The sequence below is a fragment of the Carettochelys insculpta genome, chromosome 4 (genome assembly GCF_033958435.1).
Source record: "Carettochelys insculpta isolate YL-2023 chromosome 4, ASM3395843v1, whole genome shotgun sequence".
NCBI classification, from domain to species: Eukaryota; Metazoa; Chordata; order Testudines; family Carettochelyidae; genus Carettochelys; species Carettochelys insculpta.
The window spans coordinates 59,768,468-59,785,342 of NC_134140.1; the positions used below are offsets into that span (position 1 = coordinate 59,768,468).

The following is a 16,875-nucleotide window of genomic DNA, read 5'->3' on the forward strand; positions in this document are numbered from 1 at the left end:
CTGTTTATATTAGACTGTTTCTTTAGGGTGAAAGGGGATAGTTCTTTTTCCAACCTCAAAATTAGTAAGTTACCTGGAACCTCAACAGCTTTAATTAAAAACAGTACAAAGACAGTTGAAATGGTATTCATTTATAACATAAAAGACAGAGCAATCCAACTTTAGTGGCACAATTTAATAGCTATGTAGACCACAGCACATGGATCATCTCTCCCAATTAAACAAAACCTAACAACCTCTTTCTTTAAAAAATGCTCCTAATACTTGAAGAATAATATCTATGATCCTCTGTGGTTTTTCAGAGTCCCCCTTCCTGAGTTTAAGTGACTTTCAGTCTGCTTGGGGTTTTATAGCACTTTATTACTTAATCTGAGGGAAAATAAAGAACCTATCAAAGCATTTAAAAAAATAAACAACAACCCTTTTTGGGGATGTGTGTACCAATTTGATCAAACTCTCTCCTAAAAGTCAAACGCCTCTATTGTCATCATTTTCTTTTTCAGACTGGAAAAGTTTTTTTCCCCCCCTTAGTCTGCTAAGAAATTAATATTCAACATAAACAATGAACACACTGCATGGCCTTTGAACCTGGTGGTTGCTAGGAGGCATGAAGAAACTCTGGATTACATCAGATTAGTCAATCAGCACTAAGATTATTCAACGGTAAAAGGTGAGATTTTTCTATACTTATATATTTTAATTTCACTCTCCATTGATCTGTCATTTCTTTGTGGGCTGCACCACATAAATTTCATCCGTATTTGCAACAACTGCCATAGCTAACGGGCAGTTCGCCCTGAAGTTACTGGAAAGGCTAATACTAAAAATCAATGCTTCTTACTATAAATTAAATTGCAAAATTGGTTCTTACTCAATAATAATGGTGCACCATCACATCTCTAATGAGGAGTGTGCACTTGTGCTTTAATAATAAACTAGATGCCATTTAGAGGCTGCTTTTTTTTTCCAAAGCCCTACTTTTAATACATGGCTCTTTATAGCACCACCTAATATTTTTGCACTGTTTTATAGGAATAATGTGCAGATATTGGATTTTCCACAAACAATTCAGAGTTACATTTACAGCATTTAAGATTTTTAGAGCCATATTAAGTGCCTCCTTTTGCCTCTCTCTACTTTATATCCCCCATCTAAAGCAATCAACCCAGAATATAAGCTTCACTTCTCTTTCCCCTCTCCCACAGCCAAACAATGCAGCATTTAATTAAAAAGAACCACAACAGTAGTAATGGTGATTAGCTTAAATGACTGGACAAACAAAATGCAGAAGTTTGAAATCCAGGCACTCTCTCCTGTATACTCTTTGTTATCCAAAATGTTGTATTTGTAGTCATTGTCACAACTTTTAAGCAAGACGACTTCCTATGGATTTCCCATGCGGAAGAGAGATTAGTTTAAATAGTGAGGGGTGCTTAGATGTAGTACCATTGCCTGCAAACCTAGTATTTGGAAAGGCATTGGATGGGACTGGTTTTTAAAACAGAAAAAAGCAACTGATAAAAAAGGCCTCAATTATATATGCAGCTAAAATTCTGGGTTAATTTAAAAAAACAAACATCTTTCCGATTCTCATTTCCATTTTGTTATGCCTAGAATAACTTTAGTAGATCACTTATACTAGACATGACACTTACTTTTCTTTCTCCATTGGCATGCTTTAACATTAAAAATTGGTCTCCTGTATGTTCACAGCTGTAACATCCCTTTTGGGGATCATTTTATAACATTTATAATATAACGATGTTAGCCTTCTGCCCCCATCTCACACACAGAGACACACAACTCTAAAATGCAGATAACTACACATCTGATCCTAGGGAGGACTCAAATTTTATCATACCAACTCTGTCAAAATAATGCTTTTGTGAATTCAGACTGTTCCCAGGAAGAATTAAGCTGAATTTTTCCTCACATGTTGAATAACTTTCCCCCTACCCGCCAACCACTACCCACCACCACCAAGACCCCAACCCTTCAGGAATACTACAGAAAGTTTTTCTGCATCAGAACTGGTTTCCGTTTTAAAAGAGAAGTTTAGAAGTATTGTCCAAGATAAAACTGACATAGTACGTTTTGAACCAAAAGTATCAGAAAAGTCCGTAAAGAATAACTATTTAGATTTTGGAAGAACATGCTGGATCTGCTTTCAAATTCTTTCCTAAATCTGCTGCATCATCACCACCCAAAAAAACATGAGTAGCTTTCTTCAGCTGTTTAAGTTATACTTGTCATTTTCACAAACCATGAGCCATAAGAAGAGAAAATCAAAAAGACATTATTGCCAAAACAGAACAATATCCTTAAGTAGGGCACTGCCTATTAGGCAGATTTGCAATACAATGCACGTTATTTCCTTTAGGTTTGGGGGTTAGTAAACAAAACATCATGAGACATTTTTAAAACACGAGAAACTACTCCTGGCTAAAGAGACGTGTTTGTTCGGGAGAACGACAGTGAAGTATGAATGCAACTGAAAACCACAAGCTTTGGCTCAACCTTTCAAGCATACATGCGACTGGAAATGTTTTCAACTATGCATGGTAAATACCTTAATTTTCTCTCCCTCCCCTGTTTTTCCCCCTTTAAAGGAATCTGCCTACTCAACCTAAATTAAGCCTTAAAGGAAAAACGTGTCGTCATGATAAATTGGTATTTGACATCATAGCAATGAATGTTCTGTTTGATCATCCCAATAACCAAGCAGCAGAACAACAAAGGTTTCCAGAATTCTTCTCTCTCTCTCTGACTCCCCCCCAACATTCTCCTAAGTATTCTTCTTGTGTTTATCATTCTTCTGAATTGCATGGCAGATAAGGCACATTTCAAAAAGCTAAATTGAGTAAACCGTTCTCCTAATTTTTGCCTCTCTCTGTTTTTACATTTTTGTGCTTTACTGCCATGCACAAACGTTTGGATGCAAGGTCCATTATTTCCATACAGCCTCCGTTTAAAATGATAAACGTAAACACACACACACACACACACACACACACACAGTTTACACATGGACACTGCATTTTATATTCATTTCCCTACAGATACAACTCTCTGTATAGCATTATGCTTCCGAAACCTGGCAACCTTGACTCTTGCCCTGGTCCATTCAGAATTACAGGTGACACTTCTTTAGAAAACACAAGATATGTCCCCATTGAGACAATTGTACTAAACTGGATGGAAAGGGAATGTTTGGTTAGTAAGCAATTATTGAGCACATACTTATTCATAAAGCACAGAAGCAAAGAGGTTGCTCTGATCACCACACCCAAGTCATTTTTTATCTTTCCTCAGGTGAAAACAGAAATATGAATATTACTTCCTTTCATTTATTTTTTACTAATAGATTTTAAACACCATATTGAAAGGGCCCTGCTGTGAATCTTGCTGAGGTACAAAATGGTGGATGCCTTTTTTTTTTTTTTTTTTTTTTTTTTTTTGCATTATTCATAACAACTTACTCTATCAGACATAGGATACCCTTTTACCTATCACCACAGTATTAGCGAGCCAAACAAACACCCATCATTAAGCCTTGCAATAAACACAAAAATGCCATTACAAACCTGATGTCATGTAGCCCCGTGATGCCTGGGCAATAAAAGCTGGTGGGAAGTGTTTGTGCAGTCGGTAGTCCTTTTCACTGCGGGACCTCACGCGCTCTGAGGCCCGGTCAGAGAAATCCGAACTAGGCCAGGCTCGCCGTAAGGTTGTACTCCGTGTCTTCTTCATTTTGAGGCTACCTGCAATCTAATCCTCCTGCAGCAATGGCATGTCAGGCCTCACGACGTGCTTGCGACGCTTCGCTTCATTTGTCTACTATGGGCACAGCTTGGGTAGACTCTGCAAACATTTTGCCACTACCTCTTCTATGAAGCAAACTGCAGGTCTGCTCCTTCTCTCTCTCGCTCTCTCCCCCTTGCCCTCCCCCCCTCCAATGATCCAATTTTACACACGTCCCACAATGCATTACACTTCATTTGCAATCAGTCCAGCTTATAGCTTCCAGATTCATGTGAAGGAAAGGCACATTATGTGGCTTCTCAGGCAAGGGGGGTTGGGGGGCGAAGGGGTAGAGGATTGCAGAATGAAAAGCTCCAGGATCCCAAACAATAGCTCGATTCAGCATAGGAGTGCTTAGCCCAGTGTGAGCCAGAACAAAAAAAGACCCCAACAATTTAGGAAAAGCCCTGCTGCCTGTGGTTTGGACCCGAAACACGGCGCACCCTGGAACTGTAGGAAGCTGTGTCAAATCTCCAATAGCACAGGACTAGAATGACAACACTTTCATAAACAGCAAAAGTCATTTTTCTTCTCTGATCAGCATCCAAGCCAGGAAACAATGGAAGCAGCCTAAGCCATTGCTGCAGTAATCATTCCATCCATCCTCCTGTTAGCTGCTATCCATACACACTGGATGTGTGAATGAGAGACATGCACATCTAGCACTTAGTGCCTACAAGCCACAAGCAACTGTATTCTTGCAGAATCCCGGAAAGACAGATGACCATAATGGCTGAGGCTCCTCTCTTTTGCCCTACTTCAGCAGATTGTCAGTTGCTCCTTTAGTGTGTGTGGTTATTTGTTCTAATGGATATATGTATATTCTTCTCTAATGCATTAGCTCCCGCAGGCTTGGGAGGCTAGGCTGCAAAAAATCCCAACATTTGTTTTCAGTGAGTTTTCACGCTGTATGTAGTCTGCTTAAGTTGCCACAGCTCCTCCACTGAACAGTTCTCTGCCTTTGAAAAGAGTGAATAGCTATTGAAGGGCAGGAAACAAGGCAGCCACCCAGTCTCATGCTAATCAAGAAGCTGTCTTAAGCTAGATGCACTGATCCTGTCAGGGTTTCACATTTTAATGTGAAACACCCTTGGGCTCACTCAAAACTTGGCTTGTGCCCCAGCCTATAATCAGCTTGCATATATTTACCTACATAGCTGTGTGTTTTTAGGATAGTGCAACCCCGCTCCCTCTCCCGCCTCCCCCAAGAAGGGGGAAATAAAATCTTTTTTTTGGAAAGAAAATTTGCTGCAGAACTTCTCTGCCTGCACATACCCAATGGATTGCAAGTCAAAATGAGGATGGCAAGGATCAGCTCCTTCGACAGCTGCAAAGCAAACGCATTCCACCACACAGGAATCAAGCTGTCTTGAAACTATAATGGAAACAGCTATTTTGCTCTCTCTTCTCTAGTCGTTAACTCTTACCAACTGGCTAAATAGCAGGAAAGGCCTGCAACCTCTTTAAAATCAAGGCTTAATGCAGCTGTTTCTAGTCCCACAGCCAACCATAATAGGACAAAGCAGCACCCAATGGGAAGCAGAAAGACAAAACAGATACAAAACAAGTCCTCAAACACCAGAGTTGCTGCTATTTAAGAGTTAAAACTCAGCTGAGGGAGTGCTGTGATCTTCTGCAGTGCCCACTTTTTAGTGATTATTCTCAGTATTAGTAAGTTCAGTTAAACTTCACTCTGATTAAAAAAGATTTTAAGGGTGTTATAAAATTTAACAGTAATTAGCATTTCCACAGTGCTTCACTCCTTTAAACTCCTCACCCAGAGAGGGGATAGCTGTGTTAGTCTGTACCTTCACAAAACAGAAAAGCAGTCCTGTAGCACTTTAAAGACTAACAACATTATTTATTTATTGTTTGTTTATTATCCTCACACAGTTATGACTCCTTCTAGACTGTGAGGCCAGCACAGGCCACTGTAACTCTCTAGTATGACCTGTATAACATAGGTCACAGAACTTCCCAGAGCAAATCTTAAGAAAAACACTTAATCTTGCTTTAACCCTGTAAATATCAGAGAGAATTCACCACCACCCTTGGTAAATTGTTCCAGTGGTTAATTGCCTTCCTTGTTTTAAAAAGTTATACCACATTACTAGTCTGAATTTTTCTAGATTCAGCTTCCAGTCACTGGGTCATGCCATACCCCTCTCTATTACATGGAATAGCCCAGTTTCAGATGCAGGTTGAACCTCTCTAGTCCAGCATCCTCAGGACCTCACCAGGGCCAAGCAAGAGAATTTGCCAGACAACAGGAAGTCAATATTGTCTAGCAGCATTGCCAACACTCCTGCTGCTTACTGGGCTCTTAGACATTTAGGAGTAAATTCGAACTAAATAAGAGCACAGAACACTGACAGCCAGGCCTGGTGTCTATAAACAAACTTTATTGGATCATGGGAAACTTGGCCACATCCAAGATACATGTTATGCCAGATTATAGACATTGCTGGACCAGAGCAGTCCAACCTGTATATGTTTATGCACTGTTGGGTTGTTCCACGTTTATTTTTTAAATGAACTTCTATAAACAATTCAAATAAATTGAATTCAGATGTTTCTTTTTTGCAAGAAACCAAAAGGTTAACCCATCACCACTACACACACACACACACATCCCAGAGACGCACACAAACATCCCTTTCCCCCACCACACCTACTACAGACTAAGTTTGTTTGTTTTGTTTTTGTCCCCCCTAAATTTCCCCCCACTGCATCTTTGTAGGTCAGGACAAAGCTGCTTCCCAGCCTTGATGAAGAACTACACTGTGACACAGATTGACTACCAATAATACTCCTCTCCTCTCCCTATATGCAGGGCTGCTTCCACTAATGTAAAAAAGTGATATACATTAACAATTAAAACAAGGTATCAAAGAAGCAGGAAATGATCCAGTAGCTTTCTATTCTATAGATTACATAGTAGTCAACCCAACAAAGAAGTTCCAGTTATCTGAATTCCAGATGCCACCTGGAAGAAATATCTAGGCTTCACAGCTTCACGGAAGTTTGAATTTATAGACTTCTAAAATTATATTATACACAGAATTTCTCCTTAGTGAGGCTTTTATAATTTGTAATAATGTGAAGAATCTACACCGTAATGTGAATTTTACTTGTATAATACAGCATTCTGAAACGTTAGGTAAAGCAAACTGAACTTATTATAACAGCTTTAAACTTACTACTTTACTATAAAAACAAAAAAGCAGTCAAACAGCACTTTCAAGACTAATAAAATAACTTATTAGGTGGTAGCCATGTTAGTCTGTATTCTATCAACAAAAAAAGCAGTCAAGTAGCACTTTAAAGACTAACAAACTCTCTCTGTCACTATTCTTTACTACAAATTACTCTCTCTTTCTAAACCTTCTTTCACATTTTCAAAGGATAGATAATTATAGGCCTGGAACTTTGAAAGGAACTGCAAACATTTTAATAGTATTAAAATTCTAAAGGCTTGAAGAATAAGTTAAGCAATGAGAGTCAGTAAATACAGGAGATACTCTCACTGCTGACCTGTGTTGCTTTGGGAAAGTCATTGCCTCACTTTCCTTACCTGGACAAAACAAAGAATTATTTGTGGTTTGTTTGTCCTCTACATACACAAATAGGAATTACATGATTAAAACTGCACATATAGCTTTGAAAATGAAGCAGAGGGATTCTTCACTATTCACTTTTATTTCCTAACAAATACAGGTAGAAGTGAAGGCAACGTGAAAATGAAGATCAAGAAAAATACGACCGAGAACGCCATCTTAAAAACTTCACTTGAATTACTTTTTAAAAAAAAAAAAAAAAAAGTACACAATTTGCTAACTAGTCTGTGTTTCATCCCTTGCAACTATATGATGATTTGGTTGGCCAGTGTTTCCAGCACCAAAACAGAAGCCATATTAGAGCTTTCCTCAGAACTCTTTAGCTTTGTACAGACAAAGAATAGTGACTGAGTTATGGCTGGAATTAGTTAACACAAGCTAAGTGTAACCTAAAAACTGAGTCACTTTTCCTTGTGCAGAACCAGATCCAGTCTGAGCCAAAATTCCTAGGCTGTAAAAAAGAGCTAAAAGTGTTCTGAATCTATAACAGTAAAAATGTTAAGTTTAGGTCATAGATAGTCAGATTACATCACCTATCCCTGACAAACTCAACCTTTTTCCCAGCCTAGACACAGCCTTAGATGCCAGTCAGTTTTATTATGGCTACATAATAGTGCAGTTGTGCACATGAGAACCAAGCTGCTCTGCTACTGTTTCTAAAAACAAAAGAATGGCTGGACAGATGAAACAAATACAAGTAAAACAAATGATGGGGAGTGGGAGGGAAACAAGGTCAAGAAATAAGACAAAGTGAAGAAGAAAAACAACAGATTGACAAATGGCATCATACAAGCAGTGATTATGATACTGGCTTCCAAAATAATTATTCCCTACTGAAAATTACTAAGCTGAATTTTAGCCTGCAAGAGTGGGGATATAAAGAATAGTTACATTGAACATAAAGCTGCATGTGCTCATGCCACTGATACGTAAAGTATTTAAACATTTTCTAATAGCCTGAGAAGCACATGGACAGTGATTAATTTAATTTTACTTTTGTTTACTTTAAATAGTACACATATCTTACTTGGTAATCATCATCATCATCCACCACTACGGGCTCAGCGCCTGTTGGTGTCCGATGCCTCTCTCTCACTATTTCCTTCCATTACTTGGTAACCTGACCATTTAATTTGCTGGTAAGTCCAATATACAGCAGATACAGGAAACTCTCATAGTAATATGCATTTTATGTGGTGTAATATAAAATCATTTCTTCTCTTCTGAATGAATGTGCTTAGTGAATTCTGCCCCATAATTAGTGCTCTGGGGGCACTGCAGAGATGCCTGGGGCTAAATTTTTGTCCTGATATAGTTTAGAGCAAATTAATATATTCGTCCCAGAATAAAAAAAGTCAGAAGTCAGACTTCTGTTTAAACAAACTACCACCAAACTCCTCTCCTCCTATCTCTTTCAGATATTGATCTGAAGCATGTTTTAGAGGCCATCTCTTGGGTGCAGGGCCTTATCAATGTGGCCATCTATGCCTTTCTCCCCCTTGCATTTAATCTCTCAGTCTCTTTTTAGGCCCACACTGGAAAGAGACTTATGACATATCTGAAAGCTTTCTTCCTTTTGAAGAAAGGAATCCTGAGCAAGTTCCCTCCTATGTTTGAAGTCAATGGATGTTTTTGCAATGAATTTAATGTATAACTTGAACACCAAGTTTTGGCTGTTATCATTGGGGAAGAATAAAGAGCTTCCACCAAATTTGTACAGGCCCAACATAGCTAAGAATGGGGGTGAGGGAAATGCCCCTGGCTAATGGATAATTGCATTTTGCTGACTTGCTCTAGTAGATCTAGAGGAGCAAGGTTTCTAAATGTAGGCTGCTTTCTTTATCTAAATGAGAGAGAGAGAGAGAAAGAGAAAGTGGGGGAGGGGGGGAAGACAAAGAGAGAGCACAAACTGACCAGGTTCAAGTGAAGTAGCTGCTCTTGGTCATTACTACTGGATGCCCTTAGCATGGCTCAGCAGGTTGGTTATCCTTCACACATCATTGACATGAGACACAGAATCAGGAATGTATAGGCCACAAAAATCCTGAAGTGTGCTGAGTTGAGCAGAAGAGACCTACAAGCTTAACATCCATTTTCCCCTCCATTTGTTTAATTACCAGAAGCAGACTGCACACAAATGGCCACATCAAACATGCTGGCACTACATATTTAAAGAGAATGGCACAGAATACCCATGATTCAGTCTAAAGCAATTTTTATTTTATTAATTATTTAATTGTGAAGTAAAAAGTGTCCTGAGTACCTCAAATTACAAGTTGAACCCCTCTAATCCAGCACCCACAGGAGCTGATCGATGCCAGATGAGAGAATTTGCTGGACCACAGGAGGTCAATACTGTCTAGCAGCACTACCAACACCTCCACTGTTTATTGGGCTCTTTTGAAGATATTTAGGTGTAAATTACAGCTAAACAAGAGCACAGAACACTGAGAGCCAGGACTGGTGGCTGTAAACAAACCTTATGGGACCATGGGAAAACTTGGCCACATCAATATCTGGCTAACTAAAATCATGCTGGACTATGGATGTTACCAAACAAGAGAGTTCCAGATTAGAGAGGTTCAACCTGTACTTCTGAGTTTACTGGGAGTTAAGAAAGCTTAGTAACTTGCAATAATTGCCAAAAAGTTTCAGATGCTTTCACAAGTTATGTATTTTAGTTCTTCACAACTACTACTAAGAATTTTATTGCACTGTGATCACCAAAATCCTTTACAAACATTAAATAACCAATCCTCTCACAGAACCCAGTATTACACACACACACACACACTCAAAAAAAAAGGCAGTTAGGGAAACAGAATGAAATCACAAATCAATTTCAAAACTGTGGCTACAAATCAAAAAGTCCCTCACCTCCAGTTCACTGACCAAATCTTTCCCTGATTTACAAAACAGGTGATTTCTCCCATGCGATATGACATGTCAAGTGTTAGCAAATTGTGGGTTCTCAAGTAACATTACAATCCTCTTTTACATTTAAAGAGTAACAAAACCATTTGCAAAATAGAAAACTACCAGACCTTTAAAATAGAGTTAGTGGGTGCTGCCATTTTAGCTTTCAAGAGCTATGGGTCAATTGCCTCAGATTCTAAATGAAATGAGAGTTTAAACCCACTGTGTCCAATCAGCTTTCCGTTCGCCACAGGTGGGGAACTGGACACCGCGGTTTGGCAAAGTGGCTTGTCAGAGCTGCACACGTGCAGCACCCACCACCTGCTCCACGCACTTGGCCCTGCCACTTAGAGGGACAAGCACGTGGCAGCAGCAGATGCAGCCCCTCCTGCGACTCCGGTGGCCCTGCCCAGCTCGCAGTATGGCTCCAGCCACGGTGAAGCTCCAGCAGTTTGCGGGGGTGTGTGCGCTTGTCACTACAGGGAGCAGCGACCGTCTCAGGAGAGGGGAGAAGGGAGTGGCTATGGCGACTTTCATTTCTTTTGGACACCACTGGTTTAAACTGACACGACTCTATATGTACTCCGATTTTCAGGAAAAAATGAACCTCCATCCTAACATGAAAATTTCTAGATCTGCATGCTCAAAGATTTGCTTTTACCTCACTGACCTGCCTTGCTTATTTCATATAGTGACTCAGATGTCTTACAAGGAGGAAATTAAAGCATCTTTACTTTCTTACCACTGCCTGTGTCTGATCATTGACAAGCTTCCAACATAATCACAGGAATCAAGTTTGGTGGAGTGCTTGATTCTCTGCAAAAAATGCTGAAGCTTCGGTCTCTATACCGTCAGCATGTAAAGAGGATCCTTCAGCAGCCTGTAGAAATAAGCAAGCAAGAATATGAGAGATTGTGTTTGTTCTGCAGAAGAGAGGGCAATCACCACCACATAGGCAAGTAGAAGCAGGGTGACCACGTGTTTTGGAACACTACAAATAGCTTCAGTCTCCAGGGACAGGCCTCTTGCTTGTATTTATAAAACTAGGGATTTCCTAAATATTTCAGGCTGGGGTATGTACACTAGCATTATCCTACTATGCAGCTACTACACCAGAGCTAACCAGGAATCCATGGCTAGTGCTAGTTTTCTATCTTGGTGAAAACAGAAGAGACGTCGGACTCACTCAATACAGAGGTACCAGGCAGCACAAGGACGGCGGAACACTCCTCAGGCTGCAGTGCCATGTATACACTTCAGACCACTTCTCCCACAGTGGGCCCCAGAAGAGAACAGGCTCTGGGAGAGGGGACGTGAAGCAAACACACCATTAAGAAATAGACATCCGAGAGAGACACCAGGGTGCTGCTGAGACGAAGGAGAAGACTGAAGGCTGTGGGGATACAGCTAGAGGGTCAAGGACAAACTGAGAAAATGGAGAAATCAGCACAGGCAAAAAAGCAGGAAGGAGAAGATCATAGTTTACCACCAGAAGAAGAGGGAAAAAAATAGTCAAGGACTAAGAACAAGGGAGAGAAACTAGTAGAATTAAAAATGCCAGATTGTAGTGTGCCTGGGACATCACCAACAACTACAAAAGCATCTCATAAAACTGGGTGACTGAGCAGCAAAATGATAGATGAAATTCAGTGTTGATAAATGCAAAGTAATGCACATTGGAAAGCATAACACCAGGTGTACATATAAAATGATGGGGTCTACATTAGCTGTTACACACGAGGGAGATGTTGGAGTTAGGGATGTTATAGGTTAACCAGTATGCCTCACCCTAAATGGTTAATGGTTAACTGGTAAGGGTTGGAGCATACCCCACCTGGCGTGGGGAGGGGGTTACTCTAGTGCAGCCAAAGCAACAATGTCTGCAGTGTCAAAGGGCGTGGGGGCAGGTGGCACTGGAGAGGAGCCCCAGTCACCAGCAACACACACCCTGCCTTAATTGGTATTTTACATCCCTAGTTGGTGTCATTATGGATCATTCTCTGAAAACATCCACTCAATGTGCAGCAACAGTCAAAAAGCTAATAGAATGTGAGGACCCATTAGGAAAGGAATAGATAATAAAACAGAAAATATGACACTATATAAATCCCTGATACACCTACCACTTGAACACAGATGGGTCTGGTCGCTCCTTTTCAAAAGATACATTAGAACCGGAAAACGTATAGAGAAAGGCAACAAAGATGATCAGAGATATGGAAGAGCTACTACATATGAGGAGAAATTAATAACACTAGGACTGCTCAGCTCAGAAGAGCAATGACAAGTAGAGAGACCACAGAGGTCAATAAAATCATGACTGGTGGGGAGAAAGTGAATAAGGAAATTTTATTTACTTCTCCTCATAACACAAGAACTAGGTGTCACCAAATTAGGCAGCAAATTTTAAAACAAAAGAAAGTACTTTTTCCATACAATGCATATTTTAACCTGCAGAACTCCTTGCCAGAGGATGTTGTGAAGGCTAAGACTATAACAAGGTTCAGAGAAGCATTAGATGCATTCATGGAGGACAGGTCCATCAATGGTGAGACTGGGTAGGAATGGTGACCCTAGCTACTGTTTGTCAGAAGCTGGGAAGGGGCAATGGGATAGATCATTTGATTAATACCTGTTCTGTTCATTCACTCCGGGGTAACTGGCATTGGCCACTGTTGGAAGACAGAACACTAGGCTAGATGAACCTGTGGTTTGATCCAGTAGGGGCATTCTTATAACTGCGATGCTACAGTCCTACTTTTAGATATCAAGTTGTTCAGCATGGCAGTGAAAACAAGGTAGCAAGACCTGGATTTCAGCTCTGCACTTAGTACTTAAGAATCCCAAACACTGATACAGGTTTGGGACTGCCTGGCTAAGCAGTAGTTCTTCAGAAAAGGACTTGGGCATTACGAAGGATGAGAAGCTGGACATGAGTCAACAGGTGCCCTTGTAGCCAAGAAGGCTAATGGCATATTGGGCTGCATTAGTAGAGCATTGCCAGCAGATCTAGGGAAGTGATTATTCCACTTTGACACGGGTGAGACCACATTTGGAATACGTGTCCAATTCTGGGGCCCCCATTACAAAAAAGATGTGGATGCATTGGAGAAAGAGTCCAGTGGAGGACAACAAAAATGATCAGGGGTCTGGAGCACATAACATATGAGAAGAGGTTGAAGGATTTAGGCTTACTTAGTCTACAGAAGAGAAGAGTGAGGGGGGAATTGATAGAAATCTTCAGCTACCTGAAGTGGGGAATTACGAAAAGGATGGAGAGAGGCTGTTTCCAGTGGTGACAGATAACAGAATGAGGACCAATGATCTCAAGCTGCAGTGGGAGAGGTCTAGGTTGGATATAAGGAAAATCTGTTTCACCGGGAGGGTGGTGAAGCAGTGGAATAAGTTACCTGGAGAGGTGGTGTCATCTCCTTTCCTAGAGGTTTTTAAGTCCCGGCCTGACAAAGCCCTGACTGGGATGATTTAGTTAGGATTGGTCCTGCTTTGAGCAGGAGGTTGGATCTGATGACCTCCTGAGGTCTCTTCCAGCCCTATGGGTCTATGGGAAAAAAAAAAAAAGTTTATTTAAAAAGAAAAAAACTTTTCAGGCTTTTGCACACACAAAAGAGGCATTATATGGGCCACTTTTGTCAGATAAAGCAAAAAAGGGAACTAACCCAGGTAACCTTTAAAGATGGATTTGTGCAGTCCTTTATTGAACTAGAAAGTCTGCTAAGAGGTTGCAATTGTCTGGGTAGAAAGCTGTCCCTGGGGGATACAGAGATCTGTACTCTTGGAAGGGTGTGGCCTCAGGTGGAAGGGGTGGGGCTGGAGTAACCAGCCCTTAAGTGCTGCCTGAAGTGTGCCAGCCCTACCCACCCCACCCAGTTCTCAGAGCCATCCAGGGTGCAATGCTCTGCCAGTGATTTCTGTGTGTTTAAAACCTGCTACCCTATTAATTTCATTTGGTGACCCCTAGTTCTTGTGTTATGGGAATAAGTAAATAACTTTTCCTTATTTACTTTCTCAATAGCAGTCATAATTGTATAGACCTCTATGATATCCCCACTGCGGGCAAGTCTACACTACAGGGGAAGGTCAACTTAAAGTACACGATTGCAGCTACCTTAACTATGTCGGTAACATACCTTAATTTGGGCTTCCTTGCTATCTCCACTAAGGGAGGCCTGCACTCCTGTTGGCTTCTCTTATCCTAACAGGGGGCAGGATTACCACAGCCCACGGGGGCACCCTGTAAATGCAATTTAGCAAATCCCCACTAGGCCTGTTAAATTGAACTCTGGAAGATGGACCGCAGCAGGACCAATCTTCCCTCCAATGTAGCTATACCCGATGTCTCCTCTTTTCTAAAAGTTCCAGTCTTCTTAATCTCTTCTCAGAAAGCAGCCATTCCAAACCCCTAATCATTTTTGGTGCCTTTTTCTGAACTTTTTCCATTGTACGCTGTAGCATGTCTCCTTTTCAGATCACTAAGACTTTCTGTCACTAACATTATTAATTTAGCACCTTCACAAGCACTCATCATTCATTCCGTATGCGAGGGGTGAGGAGGAAGACGGGGATGCCACACTATTTGGCTGCTTAGGCTTGTAACCTATATTACAAAATAAGTCACAGAGAGGTAGCCATGTTAGTCTGTATCTTCACGAAACAAATGGCAGTCACATAGCACTGTAAAAACAAACAGAATAATTTATTCGCTGAAGTTCGCCACTTTGCAGCTTGGTCTCAAAAGAGAGAGCAATTACCTTACGCATTACAAAGATGGCTTCCCTATCTTGGATATTCGTAGTGATCTCGGGCAAGGCACCGTATTTAATAGACACTTGCAGTAAGTAATTTTCTTCCCCCTCTACCCCACTTCTGTCCCATTGTCTGATGCAGCTGATTTTTAAGTGCTACATGACTGCTTTTCTGTATTACAAAATAAGGCTGCTTCTGCTGATGACTTTAACAGCTAAAGAAGAGTTTTAAAGGCTTTGTTCATTCAAAAGATTCTTTCTTCTTGGGCAAACAGACACATGCTATGAGAGAAAGGGAGAGAGAATCCAGAGCTGAATGTATGAGAAAAGAACTTTCAAATATAAGTGAGGAAAATATTTCAAGCTTATCACAGGGCAATCCTGCAGCCTAGCTCCAGAATGATATCAAGTTATATTATGCCGTGGTAATAATCCTGCCTTAATTACACCCCCTCTTAAGATCATATTTCTTTCACTGTTATGTTTTGGGAACATGCGATGACAGGAATGCAGTGCTGCTGCACACATGTTGTATTTCAGAGATTAATTTTTCTGTGTGTTGGGTTATGCAGCCCAGTATTTATTTTAGCTAGCAGAGCTTTTAAGTAAATCCTGCCTTCCTCCTACCCCTTTCTAAGGGAAGAAAGGTCCTCCTGTGTCGCCATTCCAGCCTGATTGCCTTCATGGCGTCCTCTGTACAGAAGACAATTGATAAGGGAGTGCTCATCTGGATAGCCCAGGCTACTCAAATATATAGCGTGCACCACAGAGAATACATTGTACAAGTTATAGTCTTCTCTTGATGTATTGGCTACTAGCTCTCATTATCATTGAGTTAAGTATTGGAATCAAGAGTGGAAGGATGTGGGATTATGCCTTTCAATATAAGGTGGCCAAGAAAACCTGAATACCGAACAGACTTTTAAACAGCGAAGAATTTATTAAACCTCTCATGTACAATAAAAATCAAAACCCAGAAAACTGCAGTTATAACAGTTCAGTCATCAACTGTTGCACAAAATAAACAACAGTGAAGGATGTGCCAAAAATGTTGACCTAAACTTTCTTTTTTTCCCACTGGTGTCAAATATCTTCAGCATATTGACATTTAAGTTATAAACTGACATGCAGGAGCCAGCTGTAAAATAGATTAGACATAACCTAACCAACTGGTATGGGATGTTAAAAAGGATAAAAATAAATCTCAAGCTTTACTAGTAGCAAAACTCATTACATATTATCTCTGTTTTTCAAAGACTATTATGCATCAACCTCTTTGCCGTTTTTCCCATTCCCCCTAAAGGAAATAATTGGCACTCAAGAGTTTCTTCTTTTATGCCCTTAAAAAAAAAATTCCACATAAAAGGATGTATGCAGCTACACACATAACAAGCGGGCAATTCCTGTACATTTCAGAATTCACCATTCACTGGCACATTCATTTCTAAATTCCAAGCTCCTATACCCCAAAGGAAAGTATTCATCTTTCACACATACAGACCTGAACAAAACACCAGAGGCACGTTTGCAAATGAGCCAACAAATATGTCTGATGGACAGTTTAAAACTTAAAACATACCAAGGGAACTAAATGTCAAAAGCTGCTAAAACTCCATGAAGCATTTGCTGAACTACCAGATACTAAACTCACTTTAAAAGTCCTTGCATATAAGTATATAGCATATGGATTATATAGTGCCAGAGTGTCCAATATACTGTCCGTTCACCACTTGTGCAGAACTGGGCAGCGTGAGGTGGCAAAACAGCATATTAGAGCT

At 40.5% G+C, this 16,875-nt stretch overlaps 1 protein-coding gene and 1 long non-coding RNA gene across 5 annotated transcripts in view; one reads left to right on the forward strand and one right to left on the reverse strand.

Annotated features, from left to right (window-relative positions):
• Positions 1–16,875, reverse strand: part of STOX2 (storkhead box 2) — a 201,508-nt gene that overhangs the window by 94,521 nt on the left and 90,112 nt on the right. Inside the window, exon 1 of one of the 4 annotated variants that reach the window (XM_074992950.1) lies at positions 3,585–4,130. The exons of 1 other annotated variant lie outside the window; for it this stretch is intronic. In XM_074992950.1, coding sequence (XP_074849051.1) covers positions 3,585–3,750 — 166 coding nt within the window. In that variant the 5' untranslated portion in view covers positions 3,751–4,130. Of the gene's footprint in view, positions 1–3,584; positions 4,131–16,875 lie in introns of those variants that run through there. 2 more of the 4 variants (XM_074992952.1, XM_074992951.1) reach the window with 2 other exon arrangements.
• Positions 511–7,590, forward strand: LOC142012541 (uncharacterized). The gene is made up of 3 exons (XR_012645389.1): positions 511–670; positions 2,381–2,561; positions 7,519–7,590. It is a non-coding gene; the product is annotated as an uncharacterized LOC142012541 (long non-coding RNA).